General features: G+C 44.0%; 1 protein-coding gene across 1 annotated transcript in view; it reads left to right on the top strand.

The window, feature by feature from the left end:
• The first annotated feature begins 7818 nt into the window (after nt 1-7818).
• LOC122033498 (phospholipid:diacylglycerol acyltransferase 1-like) overlaps nt 7819-18554 on the top strand; it is a 30527-nt gene continuing 19791 nt past the window's right edge. The window contains exons 1-3 of the mRNA XM_042592538.1: nt 7819-8362; nt 8836-9058; nt 9199-9482. Of these exons, the coding sequence (XP_042448472.1) occupies nt 7911-8362; nt 8836-9058; nt 9199-9482 (959 nt within the window). The 5' untranslated portion in view covers nt 7819-7910. The remainder of the gene's footprint in view (nt 8363-8835; nt 9059-9198; nt 9483-18554) is intronic.

Raw genomic sequence — 18554 nt, 5'->3', positions numbered from 1 at the left:
CGGCCGGAGGGTTTATAGACGCCGGCTCGTCTCTCGATTTTTAACGTCAGAGCTCGACGGTCTTCCGCTCGGAGGGTTTATAGACGCCGGCTCGTCTTTCGATTTTTAATGTCAGAGCTCGACGGTTTTCCGGCCGGAGGGTTTATAGACGCCGGCTCGTCTCTCGATTTTTAACGTCGGAGCTCGACGGTCTTCCGGCCGGAGGGTTTATAGACGCCGACTTGTCTCTCGATTTTTAACGTCGGAGCTCGACGGTCTTCCGGCCGGAGAGTTTATAGACGCCGGCTCGTCTCTCGATTTTTAACGTCGGAGCTCGACGGTCTTCCGCTCGGAGGGTTTATAGACGCCGGCTCATCTCTGTATTTTTAACGTCGGAGCTCGGCGGTCTTCCGTCTGGAGGGTTTATAGACGCCGGCTCGTCTCTCGATTTTTAACGTCGGAGCTCGACGGTCTTCCGCTCGGAGGGTTTATAGACGCCGGCTCGTCTCTCGATTTTTAACGTCGGAGCTCGACGGTCTTCCGCTCGGAGGGCTTATAGACGCCGGCTCGTCTCTCGATTTTTAACGTCGGAGCTTGACGGTCTTCCACTCGGAGGGTTTATAGATGCCGGCTCGTCTCTCGATTTTTAACGTCGGAGCTCGACAGTCTTCCGGCCGGAGGGTTTATAGACGCCGGCTCGTCTCTCGATTTTTAACATCGGAGCTCGATGGTCTTCCACTCGGAGGGTTTATAGACGCCGGCTCATCTCTCGATTTTTAACGTCAGAGCTCGACGGTCTTCCGCTCGGAGGGCTTATAGACGTCGGCTCGTCTCTCAATTTTTAACGTCGGAGCTCGACGATCTTCCGCTCGGAGGGTTTATAGACGCCGGCTCGTCTCTCGATTTTTAACGTCGGAGCTCGACGGTCTTCCGACCGGAGGGTTTATAGACGCCGACTCGTCTCTCGATTTTTAACGTCGGAGCTCGACGGTCTTCCGCTCGGAGGGTTTATAGACGCCGGCTCGTCTCTCGATTTTTAACGTCGGAGCTCGACAGCCGTTAAGGCTAACTTTAACACTGCCGTTCGGCGAAGTCATTTGCCATCCTTTAATACGGTCGTTCGGCGAAGCTATTGGCCATCCTTTAATCACTTTTGCTCCCTGCATTACAAGTACATAGGCGACCCCAGTATATGTAAAATTACATTATCGCACATCTTATCCAGCTCGATATGGCTGGAGATGATTTGCGCTCCATGGTCGGTCCAGCTGCTGCCCGTCTTCATCCTCCAAATAATAAGTGCCCGAGCGGAGTTTTTCGATGATTTTGAAGGGGCCCGCCCATGGAGCTTCCAGCTTGCCGACGTCGCCGACCGACTTTACTTTTTTCCAGACGAGATCGCCAACTTGGAATGCTCTAGGGATTACGCGCCGGTTGTAATTCTGCTTCATTCTTTGCCGGTACGCCATCAGTCGGACGGACGCCTTGGCTCGCTCTTCGTCGACCAAATCAAGCTCCATGTTCCTCCACTCGGCGTTGTCATCATCATAGTTCTGGATCCGGACGGACTCGACGCCGACTTCGACAGGGATAACCGCTTCGCCGCCATACACCAGGTGGAAAGGCATGACGCCCGTTCCTTCCTTTGGGGTTGTTCGAATGGCCCATAGGACGCCCGGCACTTCATTCACCCAGCTTCCTCCCAAATGGTCGAGCCGAGCGCGCAGAATGCGAAGAATTTCCCGATTGGCTACTTCGGCTTGACCATTGCTTTGGGGGTACGCCACGGACGTGAAGTGTTGCTCGATGCCATAGCTTTTGCACCAATCTTCGAGCAACTTCCCCGTGAACTGCCGCCCATTATCGGAAACGAGCCAACGGGGGATGCCGAACCGGCAGATAATATGTTGCCAAATAAACTTCTTGATCATCTACTCGGTGATCTTGGCTAGCGGCTCGGCCTCCACCCACTTGGAAAAATAATCGACCGCCACTAGTAGAAATTTCCGCTGCCCGGTCGCCATAGGAAACGAACCCACAATATCCATTCCCCATTGGTCGAACGGACAGGACACGGTAGCTGCTTTCATTTCCTCCGCCGGTCGGTGAGAGAAGTTATGATACTTTTGGCAAGAAAGGCACGTCGATCCTGTCCGAGCGGCGTCTGCTTGCAGGGTTGGCCAAAAGTATCCGGCCAGCAGGATCTTCTTTGCCAGCAATCGTCCGCCCGGATGTCCTCCGCACGACCCTTGATGCACTTCTTGGAGGATGTACGCTGCATCTTCCAAGCACACGCATTTCAAAAGCGGGCGGGAGAAAGCCTTCTTGTAAAGTTGATCTCCGATGAGTGTGAACCGGCCGGCTCTCCTCCTTAGCAGCTGGGCTTCATCCCGATCGGACGGTGTAGCGCCCGAGCGAAGAAACTCCATGATGGGTGTCCTCCAGTCGCTCGGAAATGTGAGGCCCTCCATCCGGGCGACGTGCGCCACCAAAGATACTCGTTCAATTGGCTGCTGGATGGCGACCGGCGTTATTGAACTTGCGAGTTTGGCTAACTCATCGGCCGCTTGGTTTTCCGCCCGGGGTATCTTTTGGATAACGACCTCTCTAAAGTCAGCCCTGAGCTTTTCGAAGGGTTCCGCATAGAGTTTGAGCCGCGCGTTGTTAATTTCAAAGGTGCCAGAGAGCTGCTGAGCGACCAGCTGAGAATCCGAGTGAAGCGTCACCCGACCGGCCCCAACATGCCGAGCTGCCTGCAAGCCGGCTATGAGGGCTTCATACTCCGCTTCATTGTTTGTAGCTCTATAATCCAGCCAGACGGATAGGTGCATCTTTTCTTCGTGGGGAGAGAGCAGCAGTACTCCTATCCCGCTTCCGAGCCTAGTGGACGATCCATCCACAAATATTTTCCACATGGCTTTGGGTTCTGGCCTTTGTACTTCGGTGACAAAATCCGCCAAGTACTGCGCCTTTATTGCCGAACGGGGCTGGTATTGAATATCAAATTCGCTCAATTCCGTTGTCCATTTGATGAGTCGTCCGGACGCTTCTGGGTTCAATAGCACTCTTCCCAATGGACTATTCATCCGGACGATGATGGTATGCGCCAAGAAATAGGGACGGAGGTGCCGAGCGGCGAGGACCAAAGCGAAAGCCAGCTTCTCGAGCCCGGTGTAGCGATATTCAGCATCTTTTAAAATATGGCTCAGAAAATATACAGGCTCTTCTCCGCTCGCCCTCACTAGTGCCGAGCCGACTGCTTGCTCAGTTGAAGATAAATAGATACAAAGTGGCTCACCCATAGTTGGCTTGGCTAGCACAGGTAAAGAGTTCAAGTATGCTTTCAGATCTTCGAACGCCCGATCGCATTCTTCGTCCCAGTGAAACTTAGTGGCTTTGCGCAAGATTTTGAAAAAAGGCAAGCTCCGGTCGGCGGTCTTGGAGATGAATCTAGACAGAGCAGTTATCCGACCGGTCAAACGCTGCACTTCCCTCAGATTTCTTGGGGGTGGCATATCTTGTAATGCTTTCACCTTGCTGGGATTTGCTTCGATACCCCGCTCGGTCACTATGTAACCCAAGAAACACCCTCCTTTTGCTCCGAACAGACACTTCTGGGGATTTAGTTTAACTCCATACCTCCTCAGCGTTCGGAAAGTCTCCTCCATATCTTTAAAGAGATCGGCCGCTCGGACGGACTTGATGAGAATGTCGTCCACGTATACTTCCAGATTTCGCCCGATCTGCTCTTTGAACACTTTGTTCATTAAGCGCTGATAAGTGACTCCCGCGTTCTTCAGTCTGAACGGCATCACATTATAGCAATAGGTGTCGTCGGCTGTAACGAAGCTGACTTTTTCTTGATCTTCTGGGGCGAGCGACACTTGATGATAGCCTTGATAAGCGTCGAGCATGCATATCAACTCGCAGCCGGCTGTGGAGTCCACCAGTTGATCGATTCGGGGCAGGGGATAAAAATCCTTTGGGCACGCCTTGTTAAGGTCCCGGAAATCGATACACATTCTCCACTTGTTGCCTGGTTTGGAGACTAGCACCACGTTCGCCAACCAGCTCGGGAATTGGACCTCGCGTATGTGGCCGGCCTCCAGGAGTTTCTCGACCTCCGCTCGGATAATGGCATTTTGTTCGGCGCTGAAGTCCCTCTTTCTCTGCTTTACAGGCCGAGCGTCCGGTCGGACATGGAGCTCGTGCTGCGCTATACTCGGTGAAATTCTGGGCAACTCATGCGTCGACCAGACGAAGACATCATGGTTTCTCTGGAGGCATTGGATCACTTCCTCCTTCTGGCTCGCCTCCAGATCGGACGCAATGAATGTCGTGGCCTCCGATCGGGTCGGGTGAATCTGCACTTCCTCTTTTTCTTCATAAATCAAAGAGGGAGGTTTTTCAGTTATAGCATTCACCTCGATCCGTGGCGTCTTCCGGGCGGAATTGGCTTCTGCTCGGACCATCTCGACGTAACATCGCCGAGCCGCTAGTTGATCTCCTCGTACTTCCCCCACTTTGTCTTCAACCGGGAACTTGATTTTCTGGTGGAAGGTGGAGACGACCGCTCGGAATTCACTGAGAGCCGGTCGTCCCAGCATGACATTGTAGGCTGACGGGGAGTCCACCACAACGAAATTTGCTATTCGCGTCCTCCTGAGTGGCTCCTCTCCCAGCGAGATAGCCAGTCGGATCTGTCCGACCGGCATGACTTCATTGCCCGTAAACCCATAAAGGGGGGTTGTCATGGGCAGCAGCTCGACTCGATCAATTTGTAGTTGATCGAAGGCCTTCTTAAATATGATATTAACCGAGCTTCCTGTGTCAATAAAAACGCGGTGAATAGTGTAGTTGGCTATTACCGCTTTGATGAGGAGAGCATCGTCATGCGGCACTTCGACTCCCTCCAAGTCCTTGGGCCCGAAGCTGATTTTGGGTCCACTCGCCCGTTCCTGGCTGCAGCCGACAGCATGGATCTGGAGCTGCCGGACGCTCGCCTTTCTTGCTCGGTTAGAATCGCCTCCGGTCGGCCCGCCTACTATAATGTTGATTTCTCCTCGGGAAGTGTTACTTCTATTCTCTTCTTCCCGAGCAGACGGTCGGGGCCGCTCCCTAGACATCCGGGGATTCTCATGCCTCGGAGTGTGATGTCGCTCGGGAGTCTGCTGTTGTCGCCTGTCGGCTACCGTCCGATCGGCTTCACGAGGCCTCTGTCGCCTATCGGATGATGGCGATCGGCGGTGGCCACTCCGGGGCACGGGATGAGCGATCAAGGGAAGACTCCGGCAGTCCCTTGTGTTGTGCATGTCCGTCCGATGGAATGAGCAAAACATAGGGGTCCATACCTTTTTCTTCGGTCTGGGTCGCTCTGCAGCCACTTCTTGTACATGGGACCTAGCATGGGGGGAGTGGATCGCTTTGGCCCTCGGTCCTCTTGGCGGCTGATGAGCGGTGTGCAACTTCAGTTCGGCAGGGGGAGCCCGCTCGGTTGGAGTTTCCTTTCTTCGGGCTGCTTAGGCTTCCTCCACGTTGATGTACTCGTTGGCTCGGTGTAGCATATGGTCGTAGTCCCGGGGCGGCTTCCGAATGAGCGAGCGGAAGAAATCCCCGTCCACGAGGCCTTGTGTGAAGGCATTCATCATAGTCTCCGAGGTGGCCGTAGGGATATCCATGGCCACTTTGTTGAACTGCTGGATATAGGCTCGGAGCGATTCGCGGGCTTCTTGTTTGATGGCGAACAGACTGACACTAGTCTTCTGATAGCGCCGACTGCTAGCAAAGTGGTGAAGGAAGGCCGTTCGGAAGTCCTTGAAACTTGAGATAGATCCGTCCGACAACCTCCGAAACCACCGTTGAGCCGATCCCGAGAGGGTGGTAAGAAAAACTCGACACTTCACCCCGTCTGTGTATTGATGAAGGGTAGCGGTATTATCGAACTTACCCAAATGATCATCCGGGTCGGTAGTTCCATTGTATTCGCCGATCGCCGGGGGCACATAGTGCTTCGGCAGAGGATCTTGTAGAATAGCTTCTGAGAATTGACGGTTGATCCGTTCGGGCGAGGAATCCGCTCGGAGGGCTTTGCCTTTTCTGCTATCTCGTTTTGGTACTTCATCTGAAGAAGATCCTCGATCACGATTAACTGCTGCGGCTTCAGGAGTGCGGAATAGAGCCCGATGGAATGGAACTGTGGCTTGCGGTGCTTCAGCTCGGCCACCTGATGCTGATGTTGCTTGGTGTTCAATCCGCTCGGCTTGCGACTTCTGTCTTTGTTCCACCAGCTTAGCGGCTCTTTTCTCGATCAAAGCGTCGAGCTCCTCTGTGGAGAGCATCACCGAGTGCGGTCGTCCAACTTCGTCCATTGCTTCCGATCGGATGCAGGAGCGTTCCCACAGACGGTGCCAAATTGATCCTGTCCGAAAGCTGAATCAACAGACGCTGGGCTCGTGTCGCTCTCCGGTTGCTGACGCAGATCTTCGACTGATCGTGTGGAGCTCCGGCGAACCTGCAAAGAAGTCGGGCCAGGAAAGTGTTCCCGGCGAGGACCCTCCGACGCTCAAGTCAGAAAGATGAATAGTAAGAAAGTAGCTCCAGGGATCCTTGATTGCATACCTCCGGTGAAGTCTAATGGCCTTTATATAGAGCCACGGGAACTTGGTGCACACAAACCAAGATGTACACGTGTCCTACACCATACCGCAACATGAGATTGTCAGAAGAGCATGTCTGCCACCATACTGCTACAGTCTGAGCGTCTCCTTGATGGGACAGTAGAACCTCTTGTCGTACAATATTGAGTGTGGTCCGATTTTCAAACATGTCGGTTGTCAGCAACAGGGGTTACTGAGATGACGTACCCGCTGTCCCATACTTTTTGACTTCCTCTTCCCGGATCGGCCATCAAGCCTCTCGGCCAGAATATTCGCCTTTGGTCCGGCGTAGGTGGTTGTCCGTCTGGGAAGGTTCAGAGTCGTCGCCTGCTCGGCTCTCATAGCCCGACGTCCTGGCCGAGCGGACAACCGCTCGGCCTTCACTCCTGATTTGCAACGCGGCCGAGCGGACTATCCGCTCGGCCATATGATCCGAGCGGACTATCCGCTCGGCCATATGATCTTTTTCCCTTGGAAATTTGAGCTCACGGCCAGATGGTTGTTCTCTCGGGTGAAAATCATTGCCTAGTGATCGGCCTGTCCTGCCCGCTCGTCGAGCCCATGGGGTTGACCCCCCTTTGACTGTTGACCTCCACGTGTCGTTGACCTTTTCCTCATGAAGGTCCCCCGGCCTTACCACCGGATCAGGGACCATGCATCCCCATCAATACATGTAAAGGGAACATTATCTGGATCGTAAAAGCAGTCCAAAAGATCCCATCTGCTTGAGAGGACTCAATTAATGTCCGTCCGCCAATAGCATGACACAGCATAGCACATGATGTATCCTCACTTGAGATGAGATTCTCTATTCCCAGATTTTTGTGTCTCCATAACTTTTGTCGATCGGACGATCATGATATTCTCATGATTTATATTACATCTTTAAAATATGATCTAATTTATTCGATCGATAAAGAAATATAGGGACATAAAAATATGGAGTCAGAGGATTTCATCTCCCCTCACACAAGAATCCACCGAAATCATCTGGGCACGTGTTGAACGCGTGTGCGGAGAGAGAAGCGTCAAGATTCGTACTCCGGCTGGTCCGGTTACCATCTCAGCCATGGAATATGAAAACAAAAAATGCGGAGTAGCGTCAAGATTCGTACTCCGGCTGGTCCGGTTACCATCTCAGCCATGGAATATGTAAACAAAAAATGCTGTTTTTTACTCCGTCGTCAGATTTGCGGGCTTTCCTAGCAGTCGCTTCCCTTGCTACTCCATCTCCCTTCCTCACATCAATAAATCTAGCTGTAGATTTCAGCCAAGATGCTCCGGCGGAGGAAGGGCGCTCAGCCTCCGCCTCCGCCTCCGCCTCCGCCTCCGCCTCCACCGCCGTCGCAGTCCCCCGATGACCCCAGTCCTCCTAAGGAGGTCAAGGCTGAGGAGAAGGGCGGGAAGGAACGGAAGGGGCGATGGTCCTGTCTTGACAGCTGCTGCTGGCTTATCGGGGTGATCTGCTCCATATGGTGGCTGTTGCTCTTCTCTTACAACGCCCTCCCGGCCTCGCTACCGCAGTACGTCACGGAGGCTATCACAGGCCCGTTGTCTGATCCACCAGGCGTTAAACTTCAAAAGGAAGGGCTGAAAGCCAAGCATCCCGTGGTCTTCGTTCCTGGGATCGTCACTGGGGGACTCGAGCTGTGGGAAGGCCATCAGTGCGCTGATGGCCTCTTTCGCAAGCGCCTTTGGGGAGGAACATTTGGAGAGGTCTACAAAAGGTAGAAAGGACCTTCATCCCTTTCCTATATATACTTGTATTTTCTTGGAGTTACTTTTGTCTTCCTAATTGGATTGGGATAGCACTTTATGAAGAGAAAAAGAGTATCGTTTCTGGGCCAAAAAAAAGCTGTTCCTGAATACATTCTTCTCTAGCTTTTGGCTGTATTGTCGTTGTTTTTATTTGTTTTTGTTTTTTTATAGAAAGTTGTTTTTAGAAATTGTAACTCGTCTGAACTGTAAAACTTTTTAGCTACAAATAATTCGTTGGTCCTTTCAACATTTCTGTTTAAGTTCTTCCTTTCTGTTTAAGTTTTATTTCTTCTCAGTTCCTATCAACATTTTGCTGCTTCCTCCTTTCCTCACATTTTCTGGTGTATACGATGCTTTGCGTGAGAGAAAACCAATAAATAGTTCTCATAATTCTTTTGGGAAACAGTATAATGTTTTTATTTCTATTTGTTATTTGTCTCAGACCCTTATGCTGGGTTGAGCATATGTCCCTGGATAACGAAACTGGGCTGGACCCTCCTGGTATAAGGGTTAGACCAGTCACCGGGCTGGTTGCGGCTGATTATTTTGCTCCTGGTTACTTTGTGTGGGCAGTTTTGATTGCTAACTTGGCTCAGATTGGGTATGAAGAGAAAACTATGTACATGGCAGCCTATGACTGGCGAATCTCATTCCAGAACACGGAGGTTTGAATTCCCTTGTCAACCAGTGTATTCATCATTTTGTTTGATTTCTCATTTTTTATCGCTATTTTTTTTATCATATATCTTATGGAGTTGAAACATCCCCTATCAACTGCAAACCTTCAATATTCTCCCTTGTATAGGTGCGTGATCAAACATTGAGCAGAATAAAAAGTAACATAGAACTTATGGTCTCTACAAATGGTGGAAGGAAGGTGGTGGTTATTCCACATTCCATGGGTGTCTTATATTTTTTGCATTTCATGAAATGGGTTGAGGCACCTTCTCCTATGGGCGGTGGTGGTGGTCCAAACTGGTGCGCAGACCATATAAAATCAGTTATGAATATTGGTGGACCATTTTTAGGTGTTCCAAAAGCAGTTGCTGGTTTATTTTCGGCTGAAGCAAAAGATGTTGCTGTTGCAAGGTAGTGTTTCTGAGCTTCTTGGATATTATATTTTAGATAACTAATGCTGAGCAAGTTTTTTTTTAAAATTAATGTCACCTTCACTTTAGGATGATCATTCGTGTTTTGTCACATTGAAATGTAAATGTGTAAGAAAATCGACAAAAATACAGAATTGATCTGCTACATTGCTAAAAATGTTAGGAGATCCTATCCTTGATACTAGTTGAAAAAGAGTTTGTATCATATCCTGATTGTTTTACTCATGGTTAGAAGTTTTTTTGGTTGAACAATTTATCCTTTTGCCCACTAGCTTTGTTCATGTGTTCTTTTGTAGCTTAAGAATATTTTGTCAGCGGAATCTTTTTGTTGTTTTTCATTGGTGTACAAATGAAACCTCTTTAATTGGTTAAGTCAATTTCCCACTTGTATTTACTTTGTTATTCTATTCCATTGTTTCTGTTTGATGGTATATTTAGGAAAGCATTGATGACTTTTGGATCTTTGTGATCATTGCATAGCAGTGAGTTCTTTTACTCTATACCTGTTACAATTAAGTGGAAACCTGATTCAATGCAGTCTGATATGGTATCTTGGTTTCCCCTCAGTCATTTTCACTGAAGAATGAATGCTCCTGGACATCATCTTGGGCCACATTGATCTTCAGTATCAAATTACTTTCCACATTATTATGCATTTATGCTGCATCTATGTTCTTATAAGTTACAAGAAGTAATCACTTCTTTGTGAGATTTTGTCCAAGTCTAGGAGTAGAGATTTTGTTTAAGTCTAGGAGTAAGACAGAAGAATATTTCTTATGACCCTTCCACTTCAGCTATAATTAGTAAATAGCTATGGCTCATGATGGCTATTGAAACCCATTCTATGGATTGTATAACAGGCAATTGGTAATTGGTGTTTGACTAAGGTTTCTGGCCATGGTTTCACATTAACATTGCTTTGATAATAACAAACTAAAGTGACATATTGATGGTCTTGTTTGAGGAAAATAGTTCATTGAAGCCAAAAATAAATAAAACATCAAAGCTTGTAGATATTGTTTCCACATTGTGCGATAAGTATATATTTTATTCATGGTTTGAAATCTCATACCATGCCAGGCAACACAGTCAAAATGTATTGTTACAATAAATTACTGAAACTCTATACCACTTGGCATAAGGAATCTATCCTGGGGCGTTGTGTCAATCATATGGATGATATTGTGTTATGTCAACATTTGACACCTCTTGGCATGCTATAATACACATTAAACATTAAGATGAATTGAAATAATATTTTTTGATTTTTTTAACTTGCGCCCACACAATGTCAAAATTGTAGCATTGTAAACTGTACACAAAATCTTAACTTAGGCATACAGTTGTTTTCTTTTCCTTCATCTCCTTCCTCTCCAATTCTCCACTGTCACCGTACATTGGAACATTGCTAGAATATCAAACAAATATTCTTCCAGTCAAATATTGAAATTTTGGTATGGCTTTTGAACCTTCATTTTATGCGGTGTTCTTGATGTCCAATTATTTATTTCATGATTTCATCTAACTCTTAACCCATCCTAAAGGCCCTTAGTGAGCTAGAATATTTGGTTGAGTTTGAACTCCATTGACTATGATTAGTTAACCTTATCCTGTAAAGGACTGAAAGTTCTGTAAAACTGTTATTCAGACTCAACTGAACCATTGACCATTGTTCAATATCACAACAGAAATATCAGTCAACAACCGTTTTTGAGGGTGCATGCAGTCATTACTACAGTAACAACTAGTTTCTAGACTACTTTGCCCCCAATAGCTACTTTTCCTTCTTAATCATTACAAACTCGAAACTCTTAAAACCTGCTTTATTTTTTTTTAATGTTCTTACGCTTGATACAAGCCAAGTTCTCAATTCTTCTAAGTTTAAACCCTTAACAAGAGTCCTAAGAGCCATCATTCATACCTAGTTAGCTTTGAAGCACTTTGCAACTAAGAAGACATCATTTAAGGCTCTACCCTTTGCCACTAAGAAGAGGACATCATGCTAGGCTCAACCACACTAGGAAGCAACAAGAAAAATGATCAATCTATGAACATCCTCTGAATTCTTTATTGTTTGTATTTTTAATTTTCTTTTGTAGATTCTGTTGGGAAGTTTACTCGGGTGGTTGTCAAAACGTACAAATCACTGGAGTAGGATTGGTATCAAAGGCCAGTATGATCTTTCACAAGAAATCTGTCTTCTCATATAGATTCATAGAGAAGTTTAAAGTTTGAAGAAATGGACTAACACCATTAGAAAATAGATTAAATTAATTGAAAACTCGTTAGTTGATGGAATAGTTTGAAGTTTTGTCAAATAAAATTGATTTTAACAATCTTAACCAATCTAGACAACTCTTTCCAGAGCTCAACCTAAATACTAGTGGAGGTGTACCTGAGAATGAGATAGCTCTTGTTGCTCTTGAATTCTTAATTAAATCACTCACCTTCTCACCAGCGAAGATCTGTTGCAAGATCAATAAAAATTACCTTCTTGTTGCATGTGATCTAACCATGAAATAAATAGACACCTTATCCATCTCTTCTTCATTAAGATAAAATATAAATAATATTCTAGTTTAATATATAGATAATGGTAATATTGTTTAATGACTTTATATTGATAAACATATTATTTTTATTAAATTTTTGATTCTATATTAATAAAATATGATATAATTGTTAGGACCAAAGAAATTTAGATATCTCCACAATACCACTATGGTATGATATTGTCCACTTTGAGCTTAAGTTCTCATGATTTTGTTTTTTACTCTACCCAAAAGATCTTATACTAGTGGAAATATCTTTTCCTTATAAAGTCATGATCTTTTCCATGTGATTTCAATATGAGACTTTGTTTGCAACCTTGCAATCCCAATAATCCCGCCTTAAACGAAGGACCACAGGGCCCTCTCAAGCTGAAAGTCTATCCGTTTGACATCCGATCCTCCACCCAGCAGAAGACCCTCGGTCCAACTAACCTACTAGGCCTTCCTATCCCTCGGTCCACCTAACTTACTAGAACTTCTTTGCCCCTCAGTCTAATTGGTTTACTAGGTCTTCCTTACCTAATCACAACTAGGGCTTCCCTGCCTGGTATATGACCCTCTTAATCCGGACATGGGAGCCCTCACTGTTGGTCCCTTGGAGGCCGGCTGGAGGGGGTGAATAGTCCTGCAAATAAAAATTAACCTTTCTCGACTTTACAACTTTATTAAAACCGACACTTGCATAAAAAGAAATAGTAAGTAAACTAAAGACAGAGACATAAAAGGAATTACTTGGTTTGCAATCAGAGGATTGCTAATGTAAAGCAATTAGAGCTCACTATCAAAGTCTCCTTCAGGCGGAGAAGCCTCTTACAGCGTTGAAAGCTCAAATAACAGTAGAACAGAAAAATAATTGTTTACAAATGTTGTTTTAGCTTCTTGGTTCAGGGCTGTATTTATAGCCCTGATCGGGGCACTTGGAAGATTTCCGATAAAACTTTATCCTTGTCGCATCGTGACAGCACACGCTTGGATAATCTTTTTGGTCCGAGCGCTTGGAAGGGTTCTGGGCGCCCTGACCGGGTTGACACAACCCTTGCTGGCAAGGCGCCCAGGGGACGCCTAGGTGAGCCGGGCACTCGGACTGTCCGGGCGCCTGCGCCTAGACCACGAGTCAACATCCTATTGACTTTTCGGTCTGAGCTCTTGCTCTGGTTCTGCTCGTTTGGGTGATTTTAGCCATCCGGAATTGGGCTCATCCGAACCCATCTTCCAGCCTTCTTAAGCAACCTTCCGCTCCGGCTTATTGTTCCTCGGAAACGCCGCGCGCCTCCTCGTCTGTTAGCGTACTCTTCCGCAGCACCTCGTCCCTCGGATGCACCAAGCCCGTCGACTCTCTCCCGTGTCGTCCTTCTCACTAGCTGCGTCTTTCACTCGATTTCCTGTGCTCTTAAGTTCCTGCACACTTAGACACAAGGATATTAAAACATAACAGGACCTAACTTGACTTGGTTGGATTACACCAAAACTATCACGGGATACTTACAATCTATCCTCTTTTGATGTGAGCAACCCCAAGTTAAGTTAGGGTAAACCAAAAAACAAATAGTAATAAAATTGATAAGTACATATTTTGCATACAAGAAAAGTCATGCAAAAATTAAGAAAATGTACCCTTCCCTAGACTTAACCTTTAATTCTCCCCCTTTGTCACATTAAAAATAGGGGTAAACCAAGAATATAACTTTGAAAAAAATAGAGTTGAAGGGATAATGTTTTATAACGGTCGAACAAATCTATTTAAAGCAGATATGAAATTTTTCACAAAAGATTGAAATTATTTTAAGCGGAAATAAATTCTTTTCTACATAAAGATATATTTTTCAAAAAAAATAATTAAAAATAGTTATTAACTTAAAAAATCATGAAATATTTTCTGAGAATGTATAATAGTAAGTAATTTTCCTGAAAAAATAAATTTTAAAGAATTAAAATTTTAAAAATTTACATTTGGATAGATAATTCATAGAAATTTTACAACGGCCAAAAAATTTTAGGAAAATTTTCTTTGATAGAGAAAAGGATAAAGTTTCATAAAAAAAAAAATAAATTTTACAAAAAATAGCACTGCAAGATATTTTTAAATCGAAGAATACGAATTTTGTTAAAAATTTCATAGAAGAATAATACAATAGTAAACAAATTCGAAATTTTTTCTATATATGAGTAATGAAATTTTCTTTCTTGGAAAAATTTAATTTTAATTAATTTCTACCAGAAATTATGTAGAACAATTTATTTGATAATTCTAAGCATGAATATGAAATCAAATTAAAAATAAAACATGCATAATGATTTTTCAATTTAAGCATGATTTTGGAACCAATATAGGTTCCTTCCAACTAGGTTAATCAAAAATTTCTTCGGGATATATTTTGTTGATAATTTTCTGATTTGACCCTTATGATATCTAAAGTATCAATTTAGTCTTTGATAATTTTTGAAGTTAGAAATAGCTATATTCGAATATGCAAAATTCTTTAGATTATCTATTTTTATTTTTAATTTTTCATTTTCAATTTTTTTCTTGTCGAAATCCTCTTGTCGACCAGATGTTGCTAAGGTTAATTTTAACTCTTCATTTTCTTTTTCTAATTTACAGACATTTTTCGATAATATTTTTATAAACTTATCAGGAGGTAGAGACCGTACCTGACTTACCTTGCCGATCCCGTAATCTGAAGCTCCTCTTAAAGTGCTGCTTCCTTCTGATGTTGCTCGCCCTTTATCAATGCTCTCGATACTCATTTTGGATGAGCTTGCTTCGTCTTTATCTTCTTGGTAACTTGCCACTAGCGCTAAGTCCAGCGATGGTTTCGTTCTCTGACTCGGACGACGTTTCGTCCCACGTCGCCTTTAGATTTCGATGCTTTGTCTGGACTGGTCTTTTGTCCTTGCTCTTGTCCTTATTCTTGTCCTTACTCTTTAATTTAGGGCAGTTATTTTTCACGTGCTCTTCTTCATTGCAGTGGTAGCATCTTTCCTTTCTTCTTTTTCTTTTATCCTGTACTTGATTAAATTTATTAGTTTTAAATAACTTTTTAAATTTCCTTACTATGAATGCTGTTTCGTCATTGTCGAGGGATGTTTCAGAATCTGGTTCATTCTTTTTTGCCTTTAGAGCAATGTTGTGCTTGGGCTTCTTCTTTAGATTTGCATATCTAGTTTCATGAACTTCAAATGTGGAAAATAACTTTTCTAAACTACTTACCTATAGATCCTTAGAGATGTAATACACATTTTCTAAGGATACCTATTCAAAAATTCTAGGAAATGCGTTAAGCGCGTGCCTTAGCGAATCTCGGTTAGTTACCTTTTCTCCGAGATTCGTGAGTCCGGTGATGAGTTCCTTGATTCTTGAGTGAAGGTGTGCAACGTATTCGCGTTCTTCTAATCGGAGGTTGCTGATATGGTTTTGGAGCAGATCCCGTCTCGCTAGTTTTGCCTCCGAGGTCCCTTCGTGTAGTTCCAGGAATTTCTCCCAGAGCTCCTTAGCTGATTCGTAGACTCCGATCCAGTTGACTTCTTGAGGTGGTAGAACGCTAAGCAGATGAAACTCTGCTTTGTCGTTTGTCAGGAAGTTGGCTTGCTCCTTTTTCATCCATTGGTATTTTTCTTTGTCTTCTGGTGCTAAAAAACTAAATTTCATAATTAGTAATAAATCAAAATCTGTTTTAAACAATACCTCCATCTTTTTCTTCCAGTTCACGAATTCCCCCTCAAACTTCGGTGGGTAGATGGTTGGTCTGACCATCTCTTGTGCTTCAATCAACGGTTAGTCCTCTTGAAGCATCCTTGCTCTGATACCAATTGTTGGTCCATTGGAGGTCAGCTAAAGGGGGTGAATAACCCTGCAAATAAAAACTAACCTTTCTCGAACTTTACAATTTTATTAAAACTGACACTTACATAACAAGAAATAATAAGTAAATTAAAGACAGAGACACACAAGGAATTACTTGGTTTGCGATCAGAGGATTGCTAATCCAAGGCAATTAGAGCTCACTATCAAAGTCTCCTTTAGGCGGAGATGTTTTTTATAACGTTGATAGCTCAAATAGTAGTGGAACAGACAAAAGAATTGTTTATAAGTGTTGTTTTTAGCTTCTGGGATGAGGGCTGTATTTATAGCCTTGATCGGGACGCTTGGAAGCCCTGGAAGGGGATAAAAATTAATCCCCGTCGCATCGGATCGCAACAGCGCGCGTTTAGATAATCTTTCTGGTCCGGGCAATGGAAGGGTTCTGGGTGCCCAGACAGGGTCGACACAACCCTTACTGGACGAGGCGCCTAGGTGATCCAAGTGCTCGGACTTGGTCTAGGTGTCAGGACCATGAGTCAACATCCTGTTGACTTTTCGGTCCAGGCTCTTGCTTCGGTTTCACTCACTCAGGTGATTTTGGCTATCCAGAATAGGGCTCACCTGAACCTATCTTCTGACCTTCTCGAGTAACCTTCCACTCTGGCTTCTCGTCCCTCGGAAACGTCATGTGCTTCCTTCTCGTCCACTAGCGTACTCTTCCGCTGCACCTCGTCCCTCGGACGCCGCGCACGCTGACTCTTTCCTGTACCGCCCTTCTTGCTAGTTACGTCTTCGACTTCCTGTGCTTTTAAGTTCCTGCACACTTAGGCATAATGATATCAAAACATAATAGAACCTAACTTGACTTGGTTTGATCACACAAAAACTATCACGGGTACTTACACTCACTTTCTTTGTTCGATGTCAATATTTTACTCACATGGCTCGATTAGACCATAGCTCTTGTGCATAGTCGGCGGTTAGACCTTCTGGCAGTCCGGACTGTGATACCATTTGTTAGGACTGAAGAAATTTAAATATCGCTATAATGGTATGATATTGTCCACTTTGAGCCTAAACTCTTATGATTTTATTTTTTTGACTCTACTCAAAAGACATCATACTAATGGAGATATTTTTTTCCTTATAAGTCCATGACCTTTCCCTTATGTTTTTAATATGAGACTTTATTTTCAACCTTGCGACCCCAATAATAATGTCTAGAAATAATCTATAATATATATATATATATATATATATATATATATATTAATTTGATATTTGTAGAATGTTATTTTATTATAGACAATAACAATCCAATATTTTTGACCTAATAGTCACAATAATATCAAATACTATCACTAATTTAATTAATAAATTCTATTATTTATTATTTATATTATGCGAAGGGGAGCTTTGGTGCAAGAGTAAAATTGTTGTCATGTGACTTGGTTGTCATAGGTTCGAGTCGTGAAAATAACCTCTTTCAATATAGGGTAAGACTGCGTATAATAGATCCTTCTCCGAGACCGGCATTGGCGGGAGCTTCGTGCACGACCACGCCTTATTATGTTATGTTATTTCATCACATAATATATATCCTATGGTTGATCGTCATTTGTACTCTTTTATTTTTTAGATATTTAATTTTTCACTTTTTTTTATAAAAAAATGTTTCCAGCAATTTTGTTTTCATCGGTCCTTTCTATCCTATGGGGATTCTTAGAATTTTTGATCAGCCGAGGCGATTGTGGTACCATACTGATTTTGGCAACCATGGTGCAAGAAAAGATTTAGGGGATTAGGTGCAATCTTTGTACTAGCTTGAGTGCAATCTGTGCTTGGTTTGTATTAAAAGATAACATGTGGTTGATGTCAAAATCCTTTCTCAATTGGTCGATAGAGACAATTAGGAGTAGGCAAGGTTGGGTAAGGGTGCTTAGATTTGAGGATTTGGCCAATTTTGGTGTGAATTACCTAGTGCAATTGTAGGGACACCTGGCAGAAGTACAGGCATCATTCATTGACAATGGTTCCGGGAATTGGTACTCTTGTATTATAAAGCTATATTACTTAACAAAGTCTCACTTGTGAGACAATCATAGTTACTGTATGTAGGCATTATCATTCTCATTGTTCTTATTTATACTTCATGCTTGCTTAATTTTGTCAACTATTCACATGCTTTATATATACGATGGTATGGTCCCTACTATAGGCTCAGGTCAAGGGACTTTTGGATTCTGAAGCCGGAGATGAACTGCACTTTTGGTTGTGGATTTGGTTGGAGTGTTGGCTCCCGTGTCCTCATTGTTACTACCTATGTTAGGAAGGGTAAAAGCCTTGTCTTGAGAAGAGGGAATAAGTTTTCCTAATCTAGAAAGGGAGAGGATATAAATTGGAGGATAAAGAGATTGATTATTTCATTGCTGCGAATCAGAATTTACACACTGATTTTTTTTTTTTCAGTAGACATCCATACTCATAACTACCATTGCTACTACTGAGCCAATGAGAAAACAAAATTATCCATTACTTCCTTAAAATGCTAAGCCAGAAACAAATACGATACTAATTTTAAACCCACTATGTCTAATTGATCTTTCCATTTTAGTACTCTATCTGAGAGCTCATATTTATCAAGTATCTATCTAATAGAGCACTGTTGGATCAATTGAAAAGGGCAATGTTGAGAAGG

Source organism: Zingiber officinale, chromosome 11B, assembly GCF_018446385.1.
Source record: "Zingiber officinale cultivar Zhangliang chromosome 11B, Zo_v1.1, whole genome shotgun sequence".
In the NCBI taxonomy this organism is placed as follows: Eukaryota; Viridiplantae; Streptophyta; class Magnoliopsida; order Zingiberales; family Zingiberaceae; genus Zingiber; species Zingiber officinale.
Note: the sequence above shows the minus strand (reverse complement) of the source record. Positions and strands in the feature narration are given on the sequence as shown.